Raw genomic sequence first — 24,457 nt, 5'->3', positions numbered from 1 at the left:
TCCTTTGCAACCTCAAGGGCTGTAGCCCACCAGGCTCCTCAGTCCATGGAGTTTTCCAGGCAAAAATACTAGAGCAGATTGCCATTTTCTACTCCAGGGGATCTTCCCAACCCAGGGATTGAACCCGGGTCCTGTGTTTCCTGCATTGGCAGGCAGATTCTTTACTGCTGAGCCACCAGGGAGGCCCGAGTATAGGGTATACAAGAGAATGACACAGGGCTGCCAGTCATTCTCCACAGTGCTTCTGAAGGATGACCTTGTTGGCTTTTTTTAAAATTTTTGGCCATGCCATGCTGTCTGCAGGATCTTAGTTCCCCGAGCCTTTGGCAGTGAAGATGCTGAGTCCCAACCACTGGACTGCCCAGTAATTCACTTGAAGGATGACCAAGTGAAGAAATAATTACGGATACAATTTAACACCAGAGTTGCTGCCCCACATCCTAGTATTTGAAACACTTCTCAAGTAAGAAACAGTTGCAAAGTGCTGAACAGAAATTCCAGTCCCTGCTTCATTACTATATTGCTGTGGGAACTTGGACTTTAACTTGCTCAAAGACTCAGCTTGCTCATTTGCAGACTGGGGCAAAAGATATCTGTTCAACTTACCTAACAAGAATGTTATACAAATAAAACAAAATAGAAGATATGAAAATGCTTTGTTAATGTTCGAAGTTCTATACAAATAGATCTGGTCTAGATACTCTGACTCTGCAAGTTCAAGTCTGAAACCAGCCCCCACTAAATCCTTCAGAGCCACAATGTTCATTATAGTAGCCTCTAGCAACACTGGCTATGAGAACTTAATATGTGACTAGTGCCACTGAGGAACTGAATTTTAAATTGTACCTAGTCTTAATCAATTTCAGTTGAAAAACTGGTTCATGATCCAGTTACTGGAAAAGTTTGAAGTGTGTTTGGAGCAACCTTAGCCTGCAAATCTATTTTTTAAATCATAAATTTTATAAAATCTAAATACATATAAGTTGTTTCTGATGAAATTTAGTCTTGGAATTGAGATATGTTGCAAATGTAAAAGACACACCAGATTTTAAAGGCTTCATGCAAAACAAAAAGTGTAAAATGTCTTGTTAATAAGTTTTCTGCCAATTAAATATTGAAATAATATTTGTAATGTATTGAGTTAAATAAAATTTATCATTAAAATTAATTTGTGTTTCTCTTTGTGTTTTTCTTTTTTGTGTGAAGGATTTTTAAAATGCCTTATTTTAAAATTGGAGGATAACTGCATTACATGTTACGTTAGTTTCTGCTTTGCGACAGTGTGAGTCAGCTATATGTGAGTCCCTCTTAGACCTCCCTTCCAGTCCCCCATCACATGCCACCCCTCTGGGTCATCACAGAGCAGCAGGCTGAGCTCCCTGTGCCATAGAGCAGCTTCCCACCAGCTATCTGTCTTACACACGCTAGTGTATATGTGTCAGGGCTCTTCTCTCAATTCGTCCCACCCTTTCCTTCCCCGACTACATCCACAAGTCCGTTCTATCCGTCGGCATCTCTGTCCCTGCACTGCAAATAGGTCCATCAGTATCATTTTTCTAGATTCCACATATACCCGTTATCATACAATATTTGTTTTTCTCTGACTTACTTCACTATACTTTTTTTAAACCAAGAGTTTTTATTTGTTAATTATTGGAAGATCGTGGCTTTACAATATTGTGTTAGTTTCTGCTACACATCAACATGAATCAGCCATAGGTATACATATGTCCCCTCCCTCCTGAACATCCTTCCCACCTCCCATCCTATCCCACCCCTCTAGGTTGTCACAGAGTACCAGGTTAGAGCTCCCTGTTTAATACAGCAATTCCCTTTGGCTATCCATTTTACACATGGTAATGTGTATTTTTCATTCTTACTCTTTCAGTTTGTCCCTCCTCCACCTTCCCCCACTGTATTAACACACATACATGTAATCTAGAAATATGGCACTGATGAACCTGTTTGCAGGACAGCAGTGGAGACGCTGACATAGAGAAGAGACTTGTGGACACAATATTTTTCTTAAAGCGACTACTGGAAATTTTTAAATGGCAATGTGGCTTGCATTATATTTCTGTTGGGCAATATCATTTTAGATGGAGGCGGTGAGCAGAGGCAGACTCATTTCCTTGTAGGAACTAGGGAGAGAAGCCACTGCTGAATACATTCCATGATCCCAGGCTAAGTGCTGGCATGGTTTCCTGGGTTTCTGAGAATAAATGGCAGGAACACAGAACAGCACAGAACTGGGTGGGGCTGATGCACTGCCTGATTCCTTTCCATGTTCAGGCACAAAACACACCATCTAGAAACTTTCTGTCACTATCATTGCCTTGGCAGAGGATACAACAGTTGTTATCTGGGTTTTGACTTGGAGATGAATGCATTCTAATGACAAGGGCATTTCAGGCGACTCTAGTGGCCATGAAGACAGTCTTAAAATTGGTATGCACTTAACTTCTTCACTTCTGCCCTCTCAACATCTACCTGAGATCCAATGTGTGGTGGAAATTCACCCTCCAAGCATTTGCTTTTTTCCAGTTTTGCATCTTTACCTCCAGAGCAGCCTTGTTTTCAAAATGATTTGCGGGCTGCCGGAGGAGGCTGCAAAAGGAAGTCTGGCCCATCGGAGCCAGCCAGCCAAGCACATCTGGAAGTGGTTTCAGAGGCCTCCTCACTCGGCCAGCACAGCGCCTGGATTCCCAGCTGCTTGGAGCAGGGGTGGAAGAAACCCGACCCACTCCAAAGTCGACGCAAGCAAGGGAGGTGCAGTGGGGGAGCAGGACTCTCTTGGAAACAGAATATTGGCCTCGAGGCTCTCCAGCCCTTTGAGATTTCCAATGGGATCTTAGAAGCAGCTGAAGCACCATGAAGGGCAGTACCCTGGGGCCAGCCACGATTTGAACACTCTGCCCTGCAGCTCTTTGGACGGAGGAACCCAGAACCCTGACCTCACCGCTCACCAGGTAAACAGAAATTTACAACAGGGTGACAGCCTGTCTATTTCACTCTGGCCTGCTGGCAGCTGTCCTTTATTTTGCTGTAGATGCAAGAAAGTAGATCTGAGGTGGACTGTCCCACGCAAACCGCCTTCAGGCGCCCCCAGCTGATGTTTGTAGCATGGCAGCGGAATCTTCATTTTTTTGCCATCGCCGCAAATCCAAAATAGTGTGCAAGTTTTTCACATCCTGCATTGCTTTTCCAGACTTGGATTTATCTCCATCTCCCTACCCGCCAAAGAGTGTTGATTTACTGTTTTCCTCATATTTTCAGTGTGGAAATCATCGGTTAGCTAGTACTTGATAAATGCTAGCGTTTAAAGCAGGTATGTTTCTGAGCCACAAAAGATTTAATTGAGTTATGAATCTTGTTTTCGGAATCCATCCTAGGAAGCTGTTCTGAGGGCTCCAAGCACCCCACCCCCTTCCCCCGCAAAGAACTAGCAATCCTATGAAATCTAAATAAGGGCTTATGGTAAATACAGTAGTCATAGTGTTCAGGCTGAAAAATGCTTTTTAATGTTCAAAAAATGTCCTCTTATGTTCAGTTTATGAGCAAGAATAATACATTGGCTAAGCCTGATAAAGATTGATATGTAATTTATGACAAAAGTTAAGAAGGGATACTTAATATAAGAGGAAAAAGAGAAAAAGAAAATATGATATCCAAACATCTGAATGTGCTGTGGAAAAGGCAGTCCCTAGCTGTTTGGCCCTGTGCAGCCAAATATCCCAAGCGACACTGGTTTGTTTGTCTTTTCCTCCAAATGTTTTGGTGTCTCATCCATACACAGAATGCTTTTGCATGCTGCGTGATGGAATTCTGGGTCTCTATCTAACTCAGAGCTGTGCAGGGCAGTGGTGAGAACACGGGCTCTGGGGTCTGACTCACAGAGATAAGTCTTTGCACTGCCACTTAGCAGCTTTGAGTCTGGGTGACTCTTTTTATTGGTAAAATAGGAATTAAGCGACATCATATGTGTGAATGCGATGTGTGCTCAGTCTCTCAGTTGTGTCCGACTCTCTATGGTCCCACGCACTGTCCATGCTCCTCTGTCTGTAGAATTTTCCAGGCAAGAATGTATTCCAGGGTATCTTCCTGACCCAGGGATTGAACCCATGTCTCCAGAGTCTCCTGCACTGGCGGTCGCTCAGTCATGTCTGACTCTTTGCGACTTCATGGACTGTAGCCCGCAAGGCTACTCTGTCCATGGGATTCTCCAGGCAAGAATACTGCAGTTGGCAGTCATTCCCTTCTCCAGGGGATCTTCCCAACCCAGGCATCAAATCCAGGTCTCCTGCATTGCTGGCAGATTCTTTACCAGCTGAGCCATCAGGGAAACACCAAGGCTTTGTCAAGTGACAAGTGACTAACACTTTTACTGTCTTGTGTCTGGAAGGACATAATGCAGGATCCGCAGAGCAGTGAGCCCTCAGGGAGGGAGGGAAGCTTCTCTAGAGGTGCTGATGATGATGCTGGGGGTGGTGAAAGTGACTACACACCCTGCACTGGGCCATAGCCCCGCTTTGGAGACACGGTTCCCCCCAATAGTCCAGTCACCAGATGTTCTTCACATCCACCCAAGTTGTCTCTCCAGGGCCCAACATTCTTCCTTCTCTTCAAACACCTCTCCTTCTTTTGTCCACTCTGCCTCTCTTTAGTTCTCTTGCCTCTTCCCTTGATGAGAGAAAGACACGCTCACCAAGCCACAGCCCTCACCGTTTCAGTCCTAGTTCCTAGGGAGCTTGATTCTAAAGACTTCTTTTATTTCAGCATCTGCCAAAGAATGTTCCAAAGAAGATAGTCCCATGAGGGAAATATGTTCTGTGAGCCATATCCTCCTCTCAGCACGCTCAAGTCATGACGGCATTTTAAAAGTCCTAAGAAGTTCTGGAGAAATCTGCTTGCTTGTTTAACACTGCAGTTCCCAGTTGATGCCGAGCCATTTTATCACATCACATAGCTTAACATGTTATTGCTCTGCAATATAGTGTTTTTTAATTTAATTTTTATTTTTGGGCCTTGCCACATGGCATGTGGGATCTTAGTTCCTCGACCAGGTATTGAACCTGTGCCCCCTGAAATGGACACTTGGAGCATTAACCCCTGGATTTCCAGGGAAGCCTTGCAATATCCTCTTCTGTCCACACCTGTTTTTATCTTGGTTCCTCTTATGGATGTCCCACTTGCTACCTCCCCTGGCGAACACCCAAGATGATTGGTCATACGTGACATATTGATATGTACAAAGTCTGGTCTAAGGTGGGCAGCAGGAATCAGCAAACAGTCATTGCAAAGGGCCATATAAGGGGCTTTGCAGGCCAGGTGGTCTCCATCATGATGGCTTTGTTCTGCAGAAGTAGTGTGGAATCAGCCATGGAAAAAACATCAAATATCAACATCAAAGAACAAGCCTGGCTATGTTCCCACAAAATGTTATTTAGAAAGAAACAGTGATGGGCAGGATCTGGCTGTAGTTTGTCAACACCTGATCTAAGGCCATGTCGTAAAAGAATGCTTGAACCCAATGCAGGAAAAAGCAGGATGGGTCCTCTGCAAAATGAAGACTTCCCTATCCTGTGTATTTTGGTGGATCTGGAGTAAGACCTTCATGCTCCAGCAAAACATAAAAAGGCCAGAGGTGTCTTGTTGAAGGTCAAATTCTTGAGCCCTGGTTTTGTCCCTTTTCTTCTCTTCAAGTGAACCCCTTGCTCCTGTCCTGTTGATGACTCTGTAGCCTGCCTGGTTTAAGCTGAAGAGCCCTACTGACTGTGTTTTATGCACCTGTGAACTTCAGAGTCGAGTCTGATAGAATTCTGTGAAATCACAGATCTTCTTGGCAGTTCTCTTAACCTCTCTGAGATTCAGTTTCCTGGGATAAACTAGGAAGAATAACCTTATAGGGTTGTTGTGGGAATCAATTTAATTAATTTACATGCAAAGGCCTTAGACCAATGTCTGGTTCATGGAAATTACTATGTAAATAATTATCTTTGTAATGCATTATTTCATCTAATCTGCCAAATAGTCCCATTTCACAGATTGGGTTTTGTAAATTGCCCAAGATTACGCAGTAAGAAATGAGGCAGAACCAGTATTCAAAGTCACAAAGCCTGTGTTGTTTCCACTCAGGTATGTGCTCTGCTGGATTTAAGTCATTCAAAAGTACATTTTAGGAGGCCTCACTTTTTTCTTCCTTTTGATTCCCAGGTCCTTTCCCATTACGCTTTACCTGAACTCATGGCAGACATGATTAATCAATCACAGTCCTCTCTTTCTTTCTTTCTTCTTTATTCTCTCTCTCTCTTTCTTTTACTGAGTCTGGTGATGGCTTTAGACACCATCTCCATTTATCAATTCTGAAAACTCCTACCAACTGATTAGAGTTGGCATGTAAAATCAAACTTATGGGCTCTGATTTTTGGAATACTTTTCTGGAGTTCTTCCCAGTTTTGCCTTTTCTTCCAAGGCAGAGCTAATCCCCTTAGCGACTGCCAGGTCTCAAAACATTCTTTCCAGATTTGGCCGCAGCCCCAAACTCTGGCATCTGGTAAACAACTCTCCATGCAAGATCCTCCTTGCCACCATTCAGGGACTTTCCTAAGGATTCCCTCTTTCCAACACCGACTGTGAAGTGACACCCTAGCTGCCTCTTTCTTGCCGTCCTGTAGTCAGGCCTATGGGCTCTGAATGTTCAAGGCTTGGCTGTTACTATAGGGAAACCACAACACAGAAGTCACTCAGCCTAGGAAAGCTTACAGAGGTGCAGAGGATACAGTTCTGGGCATCCTTGTTGTGAAGGTAAGAGAAAGGCCAAGAATAAAAACAGAGGGTTTGGTTCTTCTTCTTGGCCTTTCTCTTATTTTTCTTAGGTGTGATAATGGCATTGTGATTATACAGGAGGATGTCCTTATCCTTAAGAAATGCATGATGAAGTATTTAGGGCTGAAGAGCCATGTGTGTGCATGTATGCGTGTGTGTGTATGTGTGTGTGTGTATGTGTGTGTGTGTGTGAGGAGGGAGGCAGGAAGTGGGGAGAAAGAGAGAAAGGAAATATGGCAACATGTTATCAATTGGTAAATCTGGTGTAGGGTATATGAAAATTCATTCTTTCAGCTTTTTGTAGACTTGAAATGTTTCAAGTGATAAGGAAAAGGAAAATCAAACAAAAAATAAGGATATTAAAGCTGAGTGTATGTTTCCAATTAATTTAATATAATTATTAAACAATAAAGATAGTCACTGTGACCACTGTACCAGTGATAGATTGGGGAAGGGGAGGGAGCAGAGATTCCAGAGGTAGAAAGTCCAGGCGGGAAGTTCCTACAGAGTTAATGAGTGAGATGAGGCAGGATAGAAAGAAGAGGGGTTAGGAAACACGAGGTGAAACTGTCAGAATCAGAGATTGGTTGGATGAGGGATTGGGAGGAAGCAGAGGAGGACGCTCAGAGAACACCAGGGGAGCTTCTGTGGGGCAGGTGCTGATTTCAGGTGAGAACAGATGATGTTTGATGTTCTTGTGCAGCCTCCTGGAGGAGAGAGCCACTTGTTCATCCCTCCAGTCTGTAAATATTTTTGAGAGTTTATATCTCTGGGCACTTGTGCTGGGCATATGGCAATGAACAAAAACAGACAAAATACCCTACATCTATGAAACTTGTAGCCTATTGTTGGATGTTGGTGGTTTAGTCGCTAAGTCGGTGTCCAACTTTTGCAACCCCATGGACTGTAGCCTGTCAGGCTCCTCTGTCCATGGGATTCTCCAGGCAAGAATACTGGAGTGGGTTACCATTTCCTTCTCTAGGGGATCTTTCTGACCCAGGATTCAAACTCAGATCTCCTGCATTGCAGGCAGATTCTTTACCAACTGAGCTACGAGGGAATCCCCTACTGTTGGAGGGGAAAGACAATAAACCGGTGAAAAATGGGCAGTATGTTGGATGGTTGTCATTGCTGAGAAGAATATAGGCTTTCCTGGCAGTCCAGTGGTTAAGACTCTGTGCTCCCAATGCAGGGGGTAATCAGTCCCTGACTGGGGAACTAAGAAGTAATACATATTACTGGGGTTAGGGGGTTTTGCCTGAGTCTGAGCAAAGTGAAGAAGTGAGCCACGTGGATATCTGGGAGGAGCGTTCCGGGTGAAGGGAACATCATTCCAGGTGCCAGGAGTGTAAAGGGCTCTGAGGCAGAAGAGTATCTGGCAAGGAGGGCAGTGTGATTGGGTGAGATCTTATAGGACACTGTATGGACTTCAGCTTCTACTCTAAGAGAATTAGAGAGGACTTGGAGAATTCTGAACAGAAATCTAATATAAAAAATATTCAACTAAAGGGGGACAAAGACAGTCTCATCCTGTCAAAGGATGAAGCTGATCAGACCAGGGCGAAGGCAGTACAGGTGGTAAAGATTCTGGATGTATTTTGAAGGTGGAACTGACAGGCTTTGTTGTCAGTCCATCTGTAGGGAAGGAGAAACAGAGAAGAGTCAAGGACAAAACCCAGCTTATTTTCATGGAGCAATTATAAGAATGGAGTTGGGAAAGATGATGGTGAGGAAACATCACGAGCTAGAGGATGCCTCCAAGTGGAGAGGCCCACAGACACTTAGCTTTAGGAGTCTGGAGTCCACATGAGAGAAATGGGCTGCAGACAGTGATTTGGGAGTAATCAGCATGTAAATGGTATCTCAAGCCAGGAGGGGCTTCCCAGGTGTGAGGTGGTAAAGAATCCATCTGCCAATGCAGGAGGCATAGGAGACGCAGTTTCAGTTCCTGGGTTGGGAAGATCCTCTGGAGAAGGAAATGGCAACCCACTCCAGTATTCTTCCCTGGGGAATCCCTTGGACAGAGGAACCTGGTGAGTTTATAGTCCACAGGGTTGCAAGGTTTATATGTCCTCAGTTTCGGACATAACTGAGCTACTGAGCACGCATGCATCCAATCCAGGAAACAGGGTGAGACTGTCTAAGGCAAGAGGTTAAGAGAGAAGAAATAAAAAACTGAATCCTGAGGTGTTCCACCATTTAGAAGTTCTGGAGATGAGGGAATAGCCGAAGAATCTGAGAGTGAGCGATCACACAGTGGGTGGGAAAGCAGGCAAGTGTGGGGTTCCATAGGCTATACACAGGATGTGTGTAGAGTGGGAGAGAGCTGGCAGGTGGTCTGCACGGCTGTGCACCGGGTCCTCGTCCATGCAGGAATGAGTCTTGTGATGCATTTCCTCTCAGGCAGGAGCCATGTTAGCTCAGAAGAGCTCTCTCAGCCTCTGCCCCAGTTTCTTTTGGCCCCAGATCTCTGCTTCTTACTCTGTGTCTTCTTAAGTATCCTGCAGCCTTTCCCTCTAGCTCTCGTCCCTCATCTCTCCCATTGTTCTTCTACCCCTTTACACTTCTGCTCTCTCTGCCAAATCCATGCCATCAGCTCCTCTCTAGAAGATGCAAGCATCTCTTGGGTAACTACTTAATTAGAACGTTTTTGTCTGCAAGTATTGGAAACACCATTTTACAGCAGCTTAAATGGAATGTGCCATCGTCAGAGATGAGATGAAATTGTAAAGACAGGGAGAAAGATGCCAATCAGGCATACTGAATCTCTATAACAATCTCATATTCTTTTAAAAAAGTAAACAAAACAGGTTTTTTCTTGGAAACCTTCTCAAGAACTCCTCGCAGCCTTGCATTTCAAAATCACCGTAGAAGTTTTCCTATAAGAATTTGTTTCAGGGATTCCCTTCCTTGGCTCACCACTGCTGTACCTTGCAGTTAAATGTGCCATATCAGGTTTCTGAAGCCTCTCATTTTATCTTAAACAGAGTTTAGAGTTGACAACATGCTGGACAGGAAAAGATAGCACCCTTTGCAGATGCATTGATACTTACTCTTTGGTATGACCTTAATAGAGTAACTGAGCACTCAGGGGAAAGTGGACCAACTTTCCTGGGACCTGTGAATTTTATCAACACACAGTGACATCTGTTACCTGGAGCCCACCTCCCCTGCCTCTGGGTTAGCCAAAATAGCTCTTCAAGAGTCCTAAAGAGTGGTTAAAGAGCATCAGCTTTGAAGTCAGAAAGACCTAATTTCAAATCCCTGTCCCACCATTTAAATACTAGCTGTGTGATTTTGAGCAAGTTACTCTCTCTGAGTCACAATTTCCTCGTTTAAAAAATGGAATTAGTAATATATCCATCTGAGTTTGTTCATAAGAATTAAAGAAGATAACAATGTACCTAAATGGTCAACATAGATCTGGTGCAAATTAAGCTCTGTAAATTGTACCTGTTATTATCATCTGGCCCCTGCAAGCTTCTCTGTATATGTGCACACTGTCTTGGTTACAAGGAATGCATTTGTAAGGATCCTTGTTTGCAAGAAATGGAACATCATTTCAAAGCTGTTTAAGGAAAATACAGTAATTTATTGGGTTGGCTGACTGGGATATCCAGGGAGGAGCTGGCCTCAGGAATTCAGAGCCCAGAGCCTTCTGGCCTCCCTCTCATTCTCTCCCATGGTTTTTGCGATGGAACAGACATGTGGTCAAAGACCATGTTAGGTTGACATCTCCTCAAAAAGTTAGCTTAACTCACCTCAAAATGTTAGCTTGACACATATCATCTAGAATAGTAGGTGGATAAAAAGTACCTGAAACCAGTCTCAGAAGAATCATAAATAAGGTGCTTTTTGACTCAATTCTTCCTCAAGTTCATGAGGAGAAAAGGAAAAAGGCCATTGCCAATGCACTCAGAGCTCCTGGGTGTGCAGTCTGAACCCCGGGAAAATGAAAGAGGCATTGTAGCCAGTTGTTGACAGTGAATTAAAGGCTCGAATCCAATCCGCAGTGAAGCGTTTCCCCAGATCACTGCCAGCAAGTCCTCACAACGCTTTGGTTCATAAGGAATCCCTGGAGTACTATGACACCTTGCCTTTCCTGGTTTCACCCCTCGGAGTGTCTCTGTCGTTTTACTAATTCCTAAAGGTTAATAATCTTTGTTTGCTGACTGTTACCTCTGGTCAAATGTCAAGTTCAGAAGTTCCTTAGAAGGAGAAGAATTAAGAAGCATCAATTTAATTTTAAAATAAACTTCGAGTTTTCAAGACAAATTGTTATTTATGGCAAATTAGCTATTTTTCTTTCTCTTCTTCTTCTTTTTTTTTTTTTAAGATAAAGGAAATCAGTTTTCAGCTCCTGGAAAATGCCACAAAGAAATGACTGAATATGTGACAAAGTTTAATTTTAGGTTTCCAAGCTAAAATGAATTTTAAAATCTAAAATTCTAATGATTATACTTCATGTTTTTTTCATCAAACTTATCCTGCTATCTTCTGCTTCTCTTAATGCCCACTGCTTCTTCTAATGAACATATAAGATATTATGATAAGCATATAGATAAATGGTGAACTGGGACAACCAGGAAGCAGAGTTATAAGAGGAATATTTTGAGAGAAGAGAGTTTGTTAGCTCTCTCGAATTTTCAGAGCACAGATAAAATACTCCAGAATATTGTGCAAAGATAGAATGGATTTGGGGACATGTTTGGTTGAAACTTTTTAATGATGCATCAGCCCTTTTCCTGTCTCCTTAAGTCTGGTGCTACTTGTAAAATGTTGCTGAATCTTTATTTGATGATGTAAGTTACTTTTTAGCCACTGATTGCTATGCAGATCTATAATTCTTGTAAAACGCATAGGCGAGAATAAGAAATCATCTTTAGAACACATGTCATCCTTTAAATTCAAACTCCTTGACAAATTAAATATTAAAGAAAAAAATCAGTTCAAGGGAAAGTGTAGTCTTCTCAACAAATGGTCCCAGAGCAACTGGACATTTATATAACTAAAAATGAATTTTCACCTATACCTTAGGCCATATTAAAAAAAGGACTCAAAATGGAAATGTAAAACTACAAAACTCTCAGAAGGAAATGCAGGGGAAACTCATCATGACCTTGAGTTAGACTAAAAGTTCTCAGATATGACATTGAAAGCATGATATGAAAAAGAAAAAAGATTGATGAAATGGACATCATCAATATTAAAAACTCTTGCTTTGGAAAATTTGTTATTAGAAGATTGAAAAGAAGAGCCATCTGCTGGAGGAAAGTATTTGCAAATCACATATCTAAGAAAAGACTTGTATCCAGAATATGTAAAGAACTCTCAAAACTCAAAAATAAGAAAGGGACTTTCTTGGTGGTCCAGTGGTTAGGACCCTGTACTTTCAATGCAGGGGGTGTGAGTTCAACCCCTGTCAGGGAACTGAGATCCCTCATGCCACAGAGTGTGGCCAAAAAAATCAAAAAGAACAAATTATGGTTACATACAACAGCAAGTATGAATCCCAAATGTCTCTTGTAAGCGAAAGAAGAGTTTCAGGGGCTTCCCTGGTGATACAGGGGATGGGAATTCATCTGTCAATGCGGGGGACACAAGTTTGATCTCTGGTCTGGGAAGATTCCACATGCTGTGGAGCGACTAAGCCAGTATGCCACAATTACTGACTCTGTGCTCTAGAGCCTGAGAGTGGCAGCTGCTGAGCCCTCGTCCCCTAAAGCCTGTGTTCCGCAGCCAGAGAAGCCGCTGCCTTGAGAAGCCCGCACAGCCACTAGAGAGTAGCCTCCCATTGCCACAGCTAGAGAAAAGCCCACTCAGCAACAAAGACCCAGCACAGCCAAAACTAACTAAAGAAGAGTCTTGAAACACTGTGAACTGTGTGATTCCATTCATATGATATTCTGGACATGGCAAAACCACAGGGACAGAGCCTAGATCAGGGGTTACCGGGGCTAGGTGTCAGGTCGAGTCCATCTGCGGGAGGGCAGTGCAGGGGAATTCCCTGGAGGTGCTGAAATTGTTCTTTATAGCATTTGCTGGGATTATCACAAGAGTTTCTGCATGTGTTAAGAATCACAGAATGATACAATCAGAAAAGTGAATTCTACTGTAAGTAAAAATTTAAACATTAAAAAAAAATCAACAAATCAAATTTTGAAGCTGACCTGATATGCCTTTAATCACTGACATGTCACAAGAAGGAAGCCTTTTTTTTTTTTTTTTTTTTTTTTAAAAAAAAAGCAAGTATACTGAATTTTTATTATATGTCACCGGTTGTGTTTCTCTGAGTGAAGCGCTCTTTCTAATTATGGAAGTTCACAATAGGAAATTTATGGAAATCTAGGACACTACAAAGAAATGACCTTGTCAACATATTTCAAGTGTCTTGGCAGAATGGTTCTTATAAGGCCAATTCTTTATTCTTTGAAGAGGTAGTTGCCTCTCCTGTTAAAAGAAATTGTTCCTGTAGTATATCTAGCTGATAGATGGCTTGGAATTTGCTATGCATTTGTCTCAAGCAAAAGAAGTAAGAAGTTGTTCTGGGAGAAGATGAGGATGATTGCTGTGACAGCTACTCTGTTGTGTGTGTGTACGCACGTGTGCGCATGTATGTTTAGCTTCTCTTGTACTTAACTATTTATTTGACTGAGTAGATAATGCATTTATGTCATTCAACATTCTATGGGTGCCAAGGCTTCTGTTTATCAGTCAGAACAGACCAGTGGGACATCAGTGTTGCCCATTTTAATTGATTGGTGTCAAGAGCCATATTGGTTATTTAGTAAGTCCTATAAGATTATCAAGTGAAAAGTCTCCTTCTGTTTTGTGTCCTGAGCCCTTTTTTATTTTCTATAATGTTCAGTGGGCAGGCAGGTGTTTCAACACTGGTCTATATGAAGTTGTGAAAAGATGGATATTGTAATTACTCCTGGAAGTGGACAGCTATGAAAAACAGGCAAATCTTATCCCAGATCAGTCTCTGGCATGCCTCCAGCCTTCCTTTGAGGGCTTTCTTTTTCATCTGTGCTCCTCATCCCTGGCAGTCACCTTGAGAGTCAACCTGCTCCTCTCCTGTTTGCCTGGGACAATTTCTCATTCTGCAGTGCGCAACAGCCCACCCCCAAGTTCCTCCCCATCCCATGCCCATTCCCTGCTCCCCCCTCCCCCCCCTACACACATACACACACACTCTGTGAGTCTGGGGCTGCAAAAAGCTACAGCACAAACCTGGCAAATCTTCCCAAAGAAGCAATTTTACTAGATGGTGCAACATTAAAAACGCCAGTTTTCTCTGACATCTTAATCTAGCTACCATTGAATCAGCCCCAGAGATTCTGTAATATTTAACCTGAGATGTGCAGATGCTTAAAGTGTCCATAGGTACATTTCATTTTTCAGGCACTTAGATGGGAAAAAATGAATCTTTAATTTCACTAACCTCTCACTGAAATTGAGCATTTCCTTCACTTGTGAATATAGGCAACAAACCACAAAAATTGTGGTACCTGTGACTTCATTATCAGTATAAATCAGATGTTTTCATATTACATTATGGTTGTTACAAATATCTCACATTTTTTAAAGTTCATCACTACCTCAAGTTACAGTAAGTATTCTACCTGCTAATATTCTTTGTTATTTAATGAAGAAGTGTGTTTATTGGTAGATCACAAACTTGTCTTTTTCTGCAAATATTCTGATGGCGTGCTTTAAAATTTTATCATTGATTTTCTTTATAACACAATATACCTTTTAAGCTTTTAAAGATATTATTCTGAGAAGAGATCTGTAGGATTCACCAAACTTCCAAGATATTTGTGTCAAAAAAGGTTAAGATTCTAGCCATCTACCATCGATTTGGAGATTCAAAGGAAATTAACTCTCCTTTCCCCGATGCAATATTCCCTCCAAACTTTATACCAGTCCTTGACGGCTTCCATTCTCCTGTCCAGTACCCACAGAGCTTTATAGATCCGTTGCTTCTCTCTCCCACCCTCCATGTTCAAAATAAAGAATGTGCCCTCTTCCCTTGATTCCTATAAAATACAACAACGTGTGTCTTTAGATTCATGGGAAAAGCAGTGTGGAGGCAGGGTGGGGCTTAGAAGGTGCAGAGCATGGCCGAGGCTGCAGACTGAGTATTGGAGATTCCAGTTCTTTGAAAGTCCTGAGAGCCCATTTGTACAGGGAAAGAAATTCTTTTTGTTGCTGTTAATTTATTTTTTACTGAAGGATAATTGCTTCATAGAATTTTTTTGTATTCTGTCAAACGTCAACATGAATCAGCCATAGGTATACATATATCCCCTCCCTTTTGAAACTCCCTCCCATCTCCCTCCTCAGCCCAGCCCTCTTGTCCAGAGCCCCTGTTTGAGTTTCCTGAGCCATACAGCAAATTCCCTTTGGCTACCTATTTTACATATGGTAACGTAAGTTTCCATGTTACTCTTTCCATTCCTCTCACCCTTTCCTCTCCTCTCCCCATGTCCGTAAGTCTTTTCTCTATATCTGTTTCTTCATTGCTGCCCTGTAAATTCTTCAGTACTATTTTTCTAGATTCCGTATATGTGTGTTAGAATACAAAATTTATCTTTCTTTTTCTGACTCACTTCTCTCTGTATAACAGGTTCTAGATTCATCCACTTCATCAGAACTGACTCAAATGCATTCCTTTTTATGGCTGAGTAATATTCCGTTGGGTATATGTACCACGACTTCTTCATCCATTCATCTGTCAGTGAACATCTAGTTTGCTTCCATGTCCTAGCTATTGTAAATACTGCTGCAATGAACAATGGGATACATGTGTCGTTTTCAATTTTAGCTTCCTCAGGGTATATGCCTAGGAGTGGGATTGCTGGCTCATATGGTGGTTTTATTCCTGGTTTTTAAAAGAATCTCCATACCGTCCTCCATATTGGCTATATCAGTTTACACTCCCACCAACAGTGCAAGAGTGTTCCCTTTTCTCCGCACCCTCTCCAGCATTTATTGTCTGTAGACTTTTTGATGATGGCCATTCTGACTGGTGTGAGGTGACATCTCATTGTGGTTTTGATTTGCATTTCTCTAATAATGAACGATGTTGAGCATCTTTTCATGTGTTTGTTAGCCATCTCTCTGTCCTCTTTGGAGAAATGTCTGTTTAGGTCTTCTTCCCACTTTTTGATTGGGTTGTTTGTTTTTCTGGCATTCAGTTGTATGAGCTGCTTGTATATTTTGGAAATTAATCCTTTGTCAGTTGTTTCATTTGCTATTATTTCCTCCCATTCTGAGGGTTGTTTTTTCACCTTGCTTATAGTGTCATTTGCTGTGCAAAAGCTTTTAAGTTTAATCAGGTCCCACTTGTTTACTTTTGTTTTTATTTCCATTACTCTAGGAGGTGGGTCATAGAGGATCTTGCTTTGATTTATGTCATCGGCTGTTTTGCCTATGTTTTCCTCTAAGAGTTTTATAGTTTCTGGTCTTACATTTAGGTCTTTAATCCATTTTGAGTTTATCTTTGTCTATTGTGTTAGGAAGTGTTCTAATTTCATTCTTTTACATGTAGCTGTCCAGTTTTCCCAGCACCATTTATTGAAGAGGCTCTCTTTGCCCCATTGTATATTCTTGCCTCCCTTGTCAAAAATAAGGTACCCACAGGTGCACGGATTTATTTCTGGGCTTTCTATCTTGTTCAATTGGTCTATATTTTTGTTTTTGTGCCAGTACCATACTGTTTTGATGACTGTAGCTATGTAGTATATATAATCTGAAGTCAGGAAGGTTGATTCCTCCAGCTCCATTCTTCTTTCTCAAAACTGCTTTGGCTATTTGGGGTCTTTAGTGTTTCCATATGAATTGTAAAATATTTTGTTTTAGTTCTGTGAAAAATGCCATTGGTAATTTGATAGGGATCACATTGAATCTGTAGATTGCATTTGGTAGTATAGTCATTTTCACAATATTTACTCTTCCCACCCAGGAACATTGAATATCTCTCTGTTTATGTCATCTTTGATTTCTTTTATCAGTGTCTTACAATTTTCTGTTTACAGTTCTTTTGTCTCCTTAGGTAAATTTATTCCTAGATATTTAATTATTTTTGTTGTAATGGTGAATGCAATTGATTCCTTCATTTTTCTTTCTGATTTTTCATTGTTAGTGTATAGAAATGCAAGTGATTTATGTGTATTGATTTTGTATCCTGCAACTTTGCTGAATTCACTGATTAGCTCTAGCAATTTTCTGATACTCTCTTTAGGATTTTCTATGTACAGTATCATATCATCTGCAAACAGTGAGAGCTTTATTCTTCTTTTCTGATCTAGATTCCTTTTATTTCTTTTTCTTCCCTGAGTGCTGTAGCTAGGACTTCCAGAATTATGTTGAATAATAGTGGTAAAAGTGGACACCCTTGTCTTGTTCCTGATGTTAGGGAGAATGCTTTCAGTTTTTCACCATTGCGAATAATGTTTGCTGTAGGCTTATCATATATGGCCTTTACCATGTTGAGGTAGGTTCCTTCCATGCCCATTTTTTGCAGAGTTTTAATCATAAATGTGTGCTGAATTTTGTCAAAGGCTTTTTCTGCATCTATTGAGATGATCATATGGTTTTTATCTTTCAGTTTATTAATATGGTGTATCACATTGATTGATTTGTGTATATTGAAGAATCCTTGCTCCCTGGAATAAACCCAACTTGATCATGGTGTATGAGCTTTTTGATGTGTTGCTGAATTCTGTTTGCTAAAATTTTGTTGAGGATTTTTGCATCTATGTTCATCAGTGATATTGGCCTGTAGTTTTCTTATTTTGTGTTGTCTTTCTCTGGTTTTGGTATCAGGGTGATGGTGGCCTCATAGAATGAGTTTGGAAGTGTTCCTCTGCAATTTTTTGAAAGAGATTTAGAAGGATAGGCATTAGCCCTTCTCTAAATGTTTGATAGGGTTCTCCGGTGAAGCCATCTGGTCCTGTGCTTTTGCTTTTGGGGAGATTTTTGATCACAGCTTCAATTTCAGTGCTTGTAATTTGGTTGTTCATAATTTCTATTTCTTCCTGGTTCAGTCTTGGAAGATTGAACTTATATAAGAATCTGTCCATTTCTTCCAGGTTTTCCATTTTATTGTCATATAATTGTTCATAATAGTCTCTTATAATCCTTTAAATTTCTGCATTGCCTGTTGTAACCTCTTCTTTTTCATTTCTAATTTTGTTGATTTGTTTCTTCTCTCTTTTGTTCTTGATGAGTCTGGCTAAGGGTTTGTCGATTTTGTTTATCTTCTCAAAGAACCAGCTTTTAGTTTTATTAATCTTTACTATTATTTCTTCATTTTCATTTATTTCTGCTTGGATCTTTATGATTTTCCTTCCACTAATTTTTGGGTGTTTTTGTTCTTCTTTTTCCAGTTGTTTTAGGTGTAAAGTTGGGTTGTCTATTTGATGTTTTTCCTGTTTCATGAGGTAGGATTGTGTTGCTATAAACTTCCCTCTTAGAACTGCTTTTGCTGCATCCCATAGGTTTTGAGTTGTTCTGTTTTCATTGTCATTTGTTTCTAGAAATTTTTTGGTTTCCCTTTTGATTTCTTCAGTAACCTATTGGTTATTTAGAAACGTGCTGCTTAATAAGTTCTAATGTGTGATTGGCAGCTCCTGTCCCAGGATCTTTCTCCACTTTACATGCTGTTCTTTTTGGGCTGCTGCCAAACCACAGGATTCCAGATCATCATTTACTCTTAGCTTTCTTCTTCTCTTACCTCTATCCATTCATCTATGCATAGAAAATCTGGATTTCATAATGAAGAGTTTTCTCCCCCAAAAGAGCTCTTCTGACAATGAAAGGAACTACTTTTTTTTTCTCAGATATTTTTGTAACGGTTTACATGAATGTAAAGGTAAAACAAGAAACTTGTTAGGTATTTTCAACTCACTGTGGATGACTTTGAGTGTCTGCTCTCCTTTATCATCAGAATCTCTGTGGGAATGTTTGAAAAACATTACTTTAGGGATTTAAGGAAGACAAAGGTGGATGAAGGGGGCTACATGCACTTAAAATAAAACCCGTACTCCCTTACTGACCCCCACCAGTTTGTCTTCAGCCTCTTCTGGTCAGTCTCTCCCTTAGCCCGCCCTGTTCCAGCTACACTGAGCCTCTTGTGGTACGTAGGATCCTCCGCCCCAGGGCCTTTGCACTTGCTGCTCCCTTCGCCTGGTATGCTCCTCTGCATTCTCTCTACTGGCTCCTGCTCTTTCTCCTGATCAAATGTCATCTCCTCTGCTTTTCCTGATTTGTCTTCAAGATGCTTCCCTACCTCTATTCATCTAGAGATATTCTAGCAGCTCTATGTCTAATTTCCTTTATGTCTAATTATTTTATTCATAATCTACTGATAATTAGTTTGTTTGTTACATTTTAATATCTGTTTTTCCCACTGAAAATAGCTTCATGATGTTAGGGACCAAGGCTAGTTTGTTCATTACTGCATCCCCAGGACATAGCACTGTGCTGGACTTTTAGTAGGGTCTCAGTAAATGTTTACTGAATGAATGATTGAATGGGGGTGTAAAGTGTACTCCTCTGAGGATGGTTCTGTTTTCTTAAGGGATTCCTAAAGATGTAGGAGCATCCTTATCAAAGGAAGGAAGTTATGATAGCAGAGGAAAAGGCATGGGATTGATAGTTTATATCAAGGAAACTCTCATATGTGACATTTCTTTTAGTTAGTGCCGTCTGACCTGCTAACCCAGGGGACTCACATGGCTGTTCTTTTTTTATAAATTTGTTTATTTTTATTGGCGGCTAATTACTTTACAATATTGAGGTGGTTTTTGCCATACATTGACATGAATCAGCCATGGGTGTACATGTGTCCCCAATCCTGAACCCCCCTCCCACCTCCCTCCCCATCCCATCCCTCAGGGTCATCCCAGTAAACTGGCCCTGAGCACCCTGTCTCATGCATTGAACCTGGAATGGCAATCTATTTCACATATGGTAATATACATGTTTCAATGCTATTCTCTCAAATCATCCCACCCTTGCCTTCTCCCACAGAGTCCAACAGTCTGTTCTTTACATCTGTGTCCTTTTGCTGTCTCACATATAGGGTTATTGTTACCATCTTTCTAAATTCCAATATATGCGTTAATATACTGATTGCTGTTTTTCTTTCTGACTTACTTCACTCTGTATAATAGGCTCCAGTTTCATTCACCTCATTAGAACTGATTCAAATGCATTCTTTTTAATAGCTGAGTAATACATTGTGTATATTACCACAGCTTCTTGAAGAAGGTGAAAGATTACCATTGGGGGCCTTTTGCACATTTTGTACAACCAGAGAAATCAATCTGAAGAGGTGAGATCTACATTTACAAAATAGTTTCCAAAATTCTAAATTCAGAACAGTTAAGAATGATTATAAAATTTGCCATACACCAAACAGTCAAAGGCACAGTCCTTAATAATTATATTATGACTTTTGGGTTGATTATCTATTAAGCAAAATTTTATTCTTTAATCCACAGGTCACAGTTTTTATCCACGTGAACCCACATGGCTTTGTTACGAAAAAGTAAGATTACAAACTTTGGAAAGTTATGATTTAAAATAGATATTTTGGAGGACTGTTTTGATGCTGGGTCTTCTTCTGTGTCTTTTTCTTTTATTTATTTATTTAGTTTTGAAATCTTCTTTGATTTTCATGGATAGTTTTTCCAAAGGCAATTCTTAGCATCATCACAGGAGGATGATTTCTGTAGAAAGTTAAGTGTTTTGTTCAGGGGTAGATTTTTCATGAGAGTGGTCTGATGGTTCTATAAAAGTTGCAAATATGGTTTATTTTCTCATTTTAAGTAAATATTCATGTTTCTGTCTAATTTGTAATTTGTCTTCTTATTCTTAAAGAGTCATCTCAAATTATTTAATCTTATGACACCATCAAAACCTGGATTTGCCTCTGATTTTATATCCAGTTGTTTGTGAATCTAGTGGGAAAATAATAACCTAATTGTGTTACTGTTACCCTCAGAGTAGAGCTGCCCAATGTAGCAGATAAAAAGATAAAATATCCAGTTAGACTTGAATTTCTAATAAACTATGAATAATTTTTTAGTGTAAGTATGTCCCCAATACTGCATGGGACATACTTATACTAAAAAAGGGTCAGATGGTAGAGGCATTGGGCTGCTTCCCCAAACTGGCTGTGGGATGGGAATGTTAATCAGTTGTATTGACTAACTCTAAATTCTGTCTTGTCTTCTGCTTTTCTCTATTTCTGTTTTAAACTGAGTATAGTATCTGCTTGTCTTTGTCTGAATCTGATAACCCAGAAAGGCAGAGAGGAGATGGTGGATGTCAGTAAGGCAAAACAACTGAGCTTTAGGATGTAGCTCTGAAAGGCATCCATGAAGACTGTCCAACTCCTTCCTTTTACGAATGTGAAGATAAATGCCTAGGGGCCATAAAATAGATCAGTATGACGCCAATAAATGAATATCTTGATGCACAAAAATAGTAAATGATAATACATAAGAGTTTTAAAGCCTTTATTGGGCCTTCATTAGCTTTGTTAACTCTCAAAACACCCCTGAAAGGTAATGATTATTGTTACAATCCCCATTTAGCAGATGAGCAAACTGAGGCTCAGAGAGGTTAAGCAACCTGTACATCAGACTGCCTGGGAAGAGCCCTGTCTCTTCTTAAACTACACCTGGTATCCTTGAGTATCACCAGTATCACAGATTAACCCTTTATTCCGCATGCTGTCTGCTTAGAGAAAGGTTCTAGACCTCTACTTCTGTGTAAGTCAGAAATGTCAGGGAGCACATGTGTTCACACTGGCTATTGTAAACTTAATCCACAATTTCAGTTTGACAGGTTAGACTTGAACATGTTTCTGTCTTTATTTCAGTTAACCAGGTGTTGCTGTTCCTTCTGATTGTGACCCTCTGTGGGATTCTGTATAAGAAAGTTCATAAGGGGACCATGCTCAGGAATGAAGCAGGTATGATAAGTGATGCAAGCCAATCACAGAAAGATGGATAATGTGTGATTCCACTAATATGAGACAGAATAGTCAAATTCATGATGACAGAAGGCACAGTGATGACTGCCAGGAGCTGAGTGAGCGGGGGAGGGAATTATTGTTTACTGGGTATAGAGTTTCTGTTCTGCAAGATGAAAAGTGTTATGGGGATGGATGATACTGATGGTTGTACAACAGTTGTGAATGTATTTAATACCATTGAACTGTACATTTGAAAGTGCTTAAGATGGTAAGACTGTTCATAATATATTTATTTGGCTACACCAGATCTTAATTGCAACATGTGAATTCTTAGTTGAGGAATGTGAGATCAAGTTCCTTGACCAGGGATCAAACCCCCGGCCCCCTGCATTGGGAGAACAGAGTCTTAGCCACTGGAGCATCAGGGAAGTCCAAGATGGTAAATTTTATGTTGCATATTTTACCATAATAAAAATAAATATGGAAAAGAATGAAGCAGGTAAGCAGGCATGTAGTCCACCAAGAAGAGATACCTAATTGAGACTTCCCTGGTCCAGTGGCTAAGACTCTGAGCTTCCAAATGCAGGGGGCCTGGGTTCAATTCCTGGTCAGGGAACTAGATCCTACATGCCACAACTAAGAGTGTGCATGCCATAATTGATGATGACCTAAATGAGTGGGGTGGGGGAGGCAGTGGGAGCGAGGTCCAAGAGGGGACTCATGTGTACATAGAGCTGATTTGCTTTATTGTACAGCAGGAGCTAACATTGAAAAGCAGTTATACTCCAATAAATAATAATAATAAAATTTAGATTCTGCATGCCCCAACTAAGACCCAGGACAGCTAAATAAAGGGATGAATGAGACGAAATACTTAAAGACACAGTTTGAGTCCTTTCAATAGGTAGGTTCAGAGACAAGCAAAAATTTGGTCAGTTTCTAAGGACTTGTTTGTAGAAAACCCACCAAGACTAACATTTTAGTTTTGTTCTAGAGTTATTACTCCTACTCAAACTTTAACACTTATAAGAACCACACAGAGGGTGTGTTACAACACACTCCTGGCCCCAAGTTTGTTTGGTTGGTTTTTGTTTTTTTTCCTCAATCTATCTTTTCAAAATTAATTAATTTATTTTTGGCTGTGCTGGGTCTTCGTTGCCGTGAAGGCTTTTCTCTAGTTGCAGAGAGCAGGGGCTACTTTTCACTAAGTGCGGTGGCTTCTCTTGTTGCAGAGTGAGGGCCCTGTGCTGGCTTCAGTAGTTGCAGTTTGAGGGCTCTAGAGCACAAGCTCAATAGTTGTGGCGCACAGGCTTAGTTGCACCACGACATGTGGGATCTTCTTGGACCAAGAATCAAGCCTGCATCTCTTGCATTGGCAGGTGGATTCTTTATCACTGACCCACCAGGGAAGCCCCATTTGTCAATTTTTAATCGGCAAAAATAGCCTCATTTAGGGCTTTCTAGGTGATGCTAGTGGTAAAGAATCTGCCTGCCAGTACAGGAGATGCAAGAAATCACTGGGTCAGGAAGATCCCCTGCAGAAGAAAATGGCACCCTACTCCTGTATACTTGCCTGGAAAATTCGGTGGGCAGAGGAGCCTGGCAGACTACAGTCCTTGGGGTCGCAAAGAGTTGGATATGAGTGACTGAACACGCACAATGGCCTCATTTAACTTAATATTAGGGGGTTAGGGCTTCATCATTATACATTTTAGGGATATACAATTCAGTCCACAATAGTATGGAAAGAATGACTCAGTAAATTTCTTTGAGAAAGAGAGAAGGTCATATAAGGTCAAATGTTGCTTGAGCTCTTTACTCCACACGTTTAACTTCCTGCCCACAGGCCAACACATTCAGCTGGCTGATCCCACTGCAAACTCCTTTCTCCACGGAAAGAAATGGGTTGCTTTTATAATAGCTGTTAAAAGAACTGTTAGAAAGCACATATCCTGACTAATTAATTGGCCATATGGTGTTTGGACCACATAAATTTATCCAATAGCACATTTTTATCCCATTCAGTGTTAAAATTTTAAAAAGCAATCGGTGCTATGAAATACTGCCCAAAAGAACACAATGTTGGCATCGAAAGATGGATATCTGTGGTATGTTATATGAAAAAAGCAAGTTACAGAGACTATGAAAGTATGATTTCATTTTGGTTTTAAAATAATACATAAAATTTCATGTAATATTTATACTGTGTGTAGTTTACATGCTTTGGGTGTACCTTAAGAAGGGTTTGAGAGACATACACCCACCTAGCAGGAGGTCTGCCTTGGAAATGGAGGCTGAGAGGGCTGCAGAAAATGATCACCATTTACTGGATCCTCTTCCTTTTGGGCTGGAGTTTTTTGAGAAGTGCGTGTTGATTTTTTAATAGACTTTACTTTTTAGAGCAGTTTTAGGTTCACAGCAAAACTGAGCAGAAGGTACAGAGACTTCTTCCATTCCTCCTTCCACCACACACACACACACACGCACACACACAAATACATACATACACACACATACACACAGCCTCCCCCACTATTAACATCTTGCACCAGAGTGGTACATGTGTTACAGTCATTGGACTTACATTAACACATCATTATCACCAGTGTCCATAATTAATTTCTCTCTTCTTCTTGT

At 40.8% G+C, this 24,457-nt stretch overlaps 1 protein-coding gene across 3 annotated transcripts in view; it reads left to right on the top strand.

Moving 5' to 3' along the window:
• GLT8D2 (glycosyltransferase 8 domain containing 2) overlaps positions 1–24,457 on the top strand; it is a 53,354-nt gene that overhangs the window by 13,757 nt on the left and 15,140 nt on the right. Inside the window, exons 1-3 of one of the 3 annotated variants that reach the window (XM_004006681.6) lie at positions 2,834–2,969; positions 20,340–20,386; positions 21,725–21,817. In XM_004006681.6, coding sequence (XP_004006730.1) covers positions 20,368–20,386; positions 21,725–21,817 — 112 coding nt within the window. In that variant the 5' untranslated portion in view covers positions 2,834–2,969; positions 20,340–20,367. Of the gene's footprint in view, positions 1–2,833; positions 2,970–20,339; positions 20,387–21,724; positions 21,818–24,457 lie in introns of those variants that run through there. The other 2 variants (XM_042247148.2, XM_012174936.5) reach the window with 2 other exon arrangements.

The sequence above is a fragment of the Ovis aries genome, chromosome 3, assembly GCF_016772045.2.
Source record: "Ovis aries strain OAR_USU_Benz2616 breed Rambouillet chromosome 3, ARS-UI_Ramb_v3.0, whole genome shotgun sequence".
Taxonomy (NCBI): Eukaryota; Metazoa; Chordata; class Mammalia; order Artiodactyla; family Bovidae; genus Ovis; species Ovis aries.
Note: the sequence above shows the minus strand (reverse complement) of the source record. Positions and strands in the feature narration are given on the sequence as shown.